The 7,500-nt window shown below is 51.6% G+C and overlaps 2 protein-coding genes across 2 annotated transcripts in view; one reads left to right on the top strand and one right to left on the bottom strand.

The window, feature by feature from the left end:
- The window catches only part of LOC126577848 (protein spaetzle 4), a 5,885-nt gene extending 140 nt beyond the window's left edge, over positions 1-5,745 (bottom strand). The window contains exons 1-3 of the mRNA XM_050239828.1: positions 3,653-5,745; positions 375-1,756; positions 1-296 (exon numbers count right to left, since the gene is read on the bottom strand). The exon at positions 1-296 is cut by the window's left edge and continues 140 nt beyond it. Coding sequence (XP_050095785.1) covers positions 1-296; positions 375-1,756; positions 3,653-3,685 — 1,711 coding nt within the window. The 5' untranslated portion in view covers positions 3,686-5,745. The remainder of the gene's footprint in view (positions 297-374; positions 1,757-3,652) is intronic.
- A 776-nt stretch (positions 5,746-6,521) lies between these two features.
- LOC126570024 (bacchus) overlaps positions 6,522-7,500 on the top strand; it is a 6,513-nt gene continuing 5,534 nt past the window's right edge. Inside the window, exon 1 of the mRNA XM_050227473.1 lies at positions 6,522-6,838. Within this exon, the coding sequence (XP_050083430.1) occupies positions 6,734-6,838 (105 nt within the window). The 5' untranslated portion in view covers positions 6,522-6,733. The remainder of the gene's footprint in view (positions 6,839-7,500) is intronic.

The raw sequence follows: 7,500 nt of genomic DNA, 5'->3' as shown, positions 1-7,500 counted from the left end.
GAACATCGAACGGCATATCGTAGCATTTGCAGATGCAACACGACGGAAACCGGAACCAGTCGGAGAAGATCCCACGACACTCGTTGTGCGGATCGTAGGCCAACAATCGGTGCAGACGATACTGCTGCTCGCACCGGCATCCTTCCCGGCAGTACATCTGCTTCAACTCGTGCGTACACTTTTCCCAGTGAACGTACTGCTCAAAGGGATACAGATTGAGCAAAGCCAGGACCTCGCCACGGGTGTTATTGGCCCAGAACGGTGCCACCACTTCCTCCTTTACCGGGCATGCATTACTAGGGGAGAGAGAGAGAGAAGAATGATCAACGATTTTTATCACAAAACAATCACGACGATGAGCATTCGATACTTACACTCCACGCATATTCAGCGCTGGGGTTTCCTTTTGAGCCGTGTCCTGGAACAGTTGGCCCTCGGCAACTGGCTTCTTGGCTGAGGCAGCAGTATGTGGCTTAATGCTTTCGAAACGAATCTTCTGCTGCTGCTGCTGCTGCTGGTGCTGCTGCTGTGTAGTCGTAGTGCTACTCTCTAGATCCGGTTGAACCGTTGTATCGGCTGCATTCTTACTGCTGGCCTCAATGGCAACCACTCCCAATCCTTCTCCATCAAACTTTCCCGAACCATCCGTGAGATCCACAACCTGGCGATCATTTGGATTAGTTACGATGGTGGACTCCAGTACGGTGCTTGCGTCGCTTTCGGTAGTGGCATCAGCAAGCTTGAGCTCCACTAACGGTGACTTGATCGCCGTAACAGCCAACCGCAGTGTCGACGATATTTTCTCCGCTTCCGGTTCTCTAGACTCGGGAGAGGTCAGTGGAGACGGAGGATCTTCCTTAGAATAAGTGGTCATGTTGGTTGGCAGACGGTCGACAGTTTTGATAAGGACATCTTTAGTATCAAGCGCTTTCTCTGAAGTTGAGATAGTGCTGGAAGGAGTCACAGTACTGGTCTGTCTATGACTATCACTTGAAGATTGTTTGTCTTCAGTTACCAGTGGAACAGATCGCTCCGTTGAAGAAGCATTTGGCTCAGTGGTGGTCAGATTGCTCAGCGGTGGTGGTGATTCACCGGTTGTGTAAGAGGCCGTACTCCTTGCGGTCGTCGTCGTCGTCGTCATTGCCGGTTTCGTGGTGGTTGTCGTTGTCGTTGCTGGTGTCCCAGTTGTCGTCGTCGTCGTCGTTGTTGCTGTCGTCGTTGTAGAGGTGGTCTTCTGTTGAGCTGGCCGGAAGTGTGGCTCGTTGTACAAGATCTCGTTGTTTTTGTCACGCAGATAGTGTGCCCCTCCGGTTTCGGCGTAGTGGGAAGCAGTAGATGGTCGAAGATATTTCATCCGTTTGGCTCCGTCCGCCCGCCGCTTGCCGTCTAGTGGACGCTGCGAGTACCGTTCGGCCGCACGATCGATGTCATCGATGTCGATCTCGTTGTTTTCGAATTCCTCCTTCAGCACGGAGATATGGCGCACGTCACCGTACATCCGGCGCATCAGGCCCTGGTTTTCGTGCACAAACCGGCGCACCGCATGCCAGGGATAGGCAGATCCGGGCAGGTTACAGTACGCCTGGACACTCAGATCACACGGGATGGTCTTGAGCAATTGCGAGCGTCCCCGGCGTGACGCTCTCGTCGGATCACACGATGAAGCAGAATCGTATCCGTAACTTTCGGTTGCCACCGGGCCAAACATCAAGAAGCAAAGCATAACGACATGCACCAGCAACCTCCATATTTGCTTCTGGAAAAAAAGGGAATGAGATTCAAACAATTAAATTAAAGAACTGTGGCCAGTACAACAACGCCTTCGTGCACCATTCGTCATTCTAACGGCGTACGGTGGCCGAACCGAGCCGATGTTTTCGCAACTTTCTCCCCGTGTTCGCGCTCCATTCGCGGGCCCAGTTGGTCGATCACCAAAAAATCGTTCCTCCTCACCATGCTGCTGCTGCTGCTGCTGCTCGTGTGTGACACAGAAGAGCGCGGCTAGAGAGGTGTCCTCTCCTATCAAGCCACACTGTGGTCACCGAAAGCCAGCTGGCTACTTTTACTTTTTGCTTTGTCCCCGATAGCGAGCGGGACCGAGGGAAGTGGGCATCGGTTTGGAGAAAAGTGAAAGGTTAACCTGTCGGCTGACGCACTCTGGCGCTGGAAGACGGCGCATGATCGTCGTGCGCGCCTCGTAATACATATTTGCAAGATGCGGCCATACTTTCCTAACACCACAAATGCGTAACAGCGTCGATATTTGTTAATCATTTGCTCCGTAATCGATGTCACAGTCGTACATAGGTAAGCGACGGACACGTGTTCGCACTCACGCAGCTCTGTTGGACAAAAATGGAGACGAAGCTCCATTCAGAAAGGGGCGAAACAATGGAGCCCATTCGAACCCACCCCAAAAAAGGACTGCGTGACAGACACCGGGAAGGGAGAGTGGCCGTCCCAGGTGGACAACATAGTAAAATGCACTTTCCCCGAACTAAAAGCATAAATGGAAGCGCACGTTGCCAATATCATCATCATCATCATCATCATCATGGGTGGGGACGATCCATGGTGCACTTTCACGCGAAGCAACTGGTGTTGAATATTGAACAGGAAGCGGGTGCAGAAGCGCAGAGAAGAAATGAAACAGATCAGGCAATGAAATACAGGTGCATCTGGTGCATAATGGTGACCTGCTGATCCTCGAATCGAACAACTTTGACCGCGGAAAGCGAAAGTCGATTTCCATGACGGCGGGGGAACGCCGTCTAATCAATACAAAACGAGAGTAAAAGTAGAAATCGAATGACGGTCATCGTGATGCGCGGGGGACACAGTCTAATGCGAGCGAAGAGAGCCAGTCCGGTGGGGCAGACAGGCAGGCAGGCAAGGTCATTGAATATCCAAGAGAGGGTGGACTGCATCGCCTGCTGCTCGAAAGTGTTGGACCTTTGTAACGTTCATCTGCGGTGGCTTTCGCCTGTTATGGTATTGGCCCTTTCTCCACGCATTATAAGCCCCCCCCCCCCCTCGCCCCCTGGAGGAGTGGTTTTGGGGACTGTTACGATCGATAATCTCCCAGCAGGTTAACCAACTTTTGGAATGCAATCGAAACCCAATCCTTCGAGAAATGTGTATAGAAATGGAAATGAATTCGGTTTGTGGTACGTTTTTTTATGTTTTTCTGATCAGCAGCAGCAGCAGCAGCAGCATAATATGTAAGGCCAAATCCATTTGAACCACATTCGCACGCGCCATTTCCAATCCTCCCACGTTTCCCGTGGTTGAAGCAGAATTGGAATTGTCTGCCAGTGCGCCAGGTGACTTGCTGCGTAGGCAGAAATTAGGCCACGAACCTCGATATCCTATCCGTGTTGATTCTACAGAGACGACACAGTGGGAAGGTATGCAGTGCACGTTTCCAGTGTCTTCGTGATGTAGACCATTTGAAGTTGCATCTTCCCTTCCCCCCTTGCTGCCTTCGTTGTGGGTGCGCGAACCGAATCAGCCCGGTATAAGGCTTCGTGTGATAGGAGGAAATGCCTTCACTAAACTTCACCCTGGTTCTCACGTGGTTAACGGTGTATACGGGGCAATCTAAGTAACCACTGGTAAACGCCCGCGAAAGAGAGCCCGCGCGCATACTTACGTTATGTGGTCGTAGCATGCGGTGGATCTCCATGGCAATTCTGGATTGTGGTTGCTGCCTCGTTTGCCAAACTCTGTGAAGCTATCGTTGCACGATCATTCACGATCAGTACAGTTTCTGGTTACTTTGGTATCGTTTTCCGCTAATGGAAACCACCAAATAGCCACCTGTTGTGACTCGCTATCCCTTCTCGATGTGCTTGTCGCTCAACCTCACGCGAATTGTTCAATCAGGCACACAGGCGCTCGTTTGATCGTTGCACATTATCTGCACAAGTCCCGTTCGTCCCGGTTTGCACCGCCTGGCTAGGCAAAGTTGTCACACGACAGCTGGGTGGCACCGCACCTGGGGTGCGTCTTCCGGTTTCTGCTGCTGCTGCTGCTGCTGCTGCTGTTCCTGGCAGATAATCCCTTCCCTGCCGCCAAGTAGCAGCCCACTATCTCCTATCATTCACCGGGCACTGGTGGCACCTTTTTTTTGCTCTTGGTCCAACCTGGTGCTACTGCAAGTTTTCCCCTTTTTCGGAGCACTAATGGGACACTTTCTTCGCACAATGTGCCGTGTATGTCGGTTGCCTTCTTTGGTCACACGATACCCCACGACGATCGACGGATGGTCAACGATCACACGTCCCGATATGTGCCTTAAACGGCCACAATTAGAGTAATGATTCATTAACACCACTCCCTCAGGCGTCGCGGTGGTTGTGTTGTTCACCTACGGCGGAAGTATCCACATCACCGCTGCACCGATCTTCGTTATCACTTGGAAAGGTGGTCCCCCCCCACCACTCCCCGAGGTGTGTTCCGAGGACTTTCTCTACGCTGTCGTGGTTTAGTTATGTTGTAAAAACATTTCCCATGTTTGTATCAGGGCAATTGGCGTGCTGTAATTTATGCGATGGAAATTTAGTTGACATTTTGGGGTTTGAAAAATCGATCACCACTCTATGCGAGAGAGAGAGAGAGAGAGAGAGCAGAGTACTCGGGAAGTACGATCACGATCACGCAAAATTCCGCGGTAACGTGTGACTTGAATGAGCGGGCGGCGGGATAAGTCTCGCGCGTGTTCGCTGCTCGGTAGTTAAAGTGGAACTAGCTGCGCGAACCGTGGACCCCACGGTCGGGAAATCGTCGTCAGTCAACCCCAACTCCAAAGGCGGGCACCGCGATGCGATCGCCACCGGAGAAGGGATCTCTACTACTCGGAAATATCCGCTGCTGTTGCTGCTGCTGCTGCTGCTGCTCGTGCAGCACCGCACCACAACGTGCGCGTCGCGATCGCGGAACGAGAGAGAAAGCAGAGCAAACAAAGGGGAAGAAAGGGTAAAACCGACAGCGCCGCGTGAGCACATATTCAAAGATTTCTAATATCTTTGCACGGTTTTGGGGCGATTGGCGCCACGACAATGGGTAGTTTCGGGCGAGCCATTCGTGATCGAGAATTGGGAAACCATTTCTATGAAGAACGAGCCAAAAAGTAGCCGCACTTAGTTCAATGCCGTAGCCGAGCTGACTTCCCCTACATCCAGCGGGTCTCCAGCCAGCTGCTGGTTGGCGTGAGGAGCGCCGCGTACGCGAGAGAGAGAGACTTTCTTTTTAGTAGGTCAGTAGTATTCCGTTGCTGGTGCTGTTGTTGGTGCTGCTCTGCCCATCGGTGGATCTCCCAAAGCTCTCCGCAGCGCACACCTTTCGTCGATCGCTCGTCGCGCGCGAGTTTGTCAGTATGTAAGTTGGGACTTTTACTTGGCTTATTTTTTTTTGCTAACATTTTTCCCTTGCACGCCTACTAATTCCACCATCATCATATACACCCCGGAGAAAGTAGCGATGTTCTCTTGGGTGATCGTCGACGTTTTGGGGTGTTTAACTACAGTTTGCTGTAGGATTAAGTTAGATAATCGGGTGGTATCATCTTTGGGGGCCGCATGGAACATATCGCAACATAAAAACGAGATCGCAATCACGCTAGCTGCCTCCCTAACTGGCAGTTTGACTCCTTTTAAGAAAGCTCTCCTGAAGCTCTCATGGTCAGCTTTAAGCTCTATTTCACAGATGGCGCTGCCTGTTGTAACTTAATAAAAGCTCTACGAATTGCTTGTCGTTCCAGTTTCGCTGGGTAAGTTCAGTACTGTAAACGAAAATTATGGGGGGGCACATGGTTTAAGAAAAGATATATTTTGCCGTCATTATCATTTGCAGGCTTCTCTGTACGTACGGTCATACAAAATCTTGCTCGTTCTATCTGCATGGAGTTGGTAAAAAATAAAAAAATACAAAAAAAATCGAAAAAGTTTCTGGTTCCGGATTTCGCGACGAACGGTGTGACTGTTCTGGGGTGGTTTTGTTTGAACTCTTTCACGTCTAGCTAGGGTAGTTCGCTACTGCTGCCGGTCGCTATAAAATTTGAAATTATTCCTTTATGGTACGTTACGGTAGGGCAACTTGCTCATGCCGGCAATCACAATTCTGCATACATTTTACTCATGCATCCCTCCACTTTCGACCAGGTTTTAACCAATTTCGTTCAAACGCCGCCAAAGAAGTGGCTAACGGGTGGCGAAAAATCTACTGATCACCAAGAACGACCACCTGGAACGATCTTCGGGCGGAAAGGAGGTTGAAAAATTGAAAAACAGGATAACTTCCAGCGAAGCCAAGCCCCGGCGAAGCGTCCCCTTCCACCGTTGCCAGTCCATCACTTTCGGGCTTGGGTTCGGCCGCTCTGTGTCTGGCTTCAATAGGCGCGAGCAGGATGGGGCGAACGAGAGTGCAGCGAAGGAGCGAGAGAGCGCACTTGACAGCGTGCGAAGCGTCCTCGTCGAAGCAGGCAGCGAATCGAGAGGCTCGTTCAGAGGAAACGCCAACCGCCATGCCATTCATTCACAAACCGCGCTCAAGCGAACATCGAGCCTCCTGAAAGTAAGGAACCGCGTTCCAGCCAGCCAACTGACAGAACTCGCTGAAGCCGCCATCTTCCGCATCCTGCTACCGCGTCAGGCATCGACCACCGTGTTGCTGGGTGATTAGCGATATTTTAATTTAACACCGGAACAAGTCTAAGCTACCAAAACCTACCAAAATGAGCTCAGCGGACAAAAACAGTGAAGTTGAGGTGGAGAACGTTGCCGCCGCCGAGGAGAAAGCAGAGACCAAGGAGGTGAAAGGAGTCAAGCGGCCCGCCGAAGTAAGTATGATTACAACCAGCCCCCTCCCCCTCCCCTTTCTCGTCCTTCACTCTTCCGGTTAGTCCTGCATCCCGCGAACAAGTCCGTCCGGAGCAGAGCGCGTCACCATCGCACCGGCCGTCATCACCTACTTCGATCCGAGGGAGTCGGCTTCATTTCAAATCATTTGACGTGAACGCGCAACCTCCTCAAAGCCAAGCCACGCCGATGCCGCGCGGCGCATCGTGGGGGCCATGCTGGTGAATTTTTGATAGTGCGCGCCGCCTCACGTGCTTGTGTGTTGGATGTGTGTAGTGTGTACCGTGGTGTATCTGTGTTCGTACAAGCGTGTCGGCGGAACATGAAACATGAGTGGTGGTGGTGCTACTCGTCGCTGCGCGAGATGGATCCGCGCGATCTTCATAGCGACACGAATGGAAGATCATCGATTAGTAACCGAACTTGGTTGGTCGCTTCATTACGAATGGCTGCGTATGTGCTCTGTATACCGCGCCGCGACGAGCGTTGATTTATTTCCGCGATAATCGTGCCTAGGCTGATAAGCGCGCTGGTTTTCTAACAACAAAGAACATGGGATGTTGGTCGACGGCGACGGCCGCCATCTGTAAACTGGCTCACAAGAGCAACTTGAGTTTTTCACGTTCCCAGATCCACGGTGCTT

This window comes from Anopheles aquasalis, chromosome 2, assembly GCF_943734665.1.
Source record: "Anopheles aquasalis chromosome 2, idAnoAquaMG_Q_19, whole genome shotgun sequence".
Taxonomy (NCBI): domain Eukaryota; kingdom Metazoa; phylum Arthropoda; class Insecta; order Diptera; family Culicidae; genus Anopheles; species Anopheles aquasalis.
The sequence above is the reverse complement of the archived record's forward strand: the minus strand, read 5'-3'. Positions and strand labels throughout refer to the sequence as shown.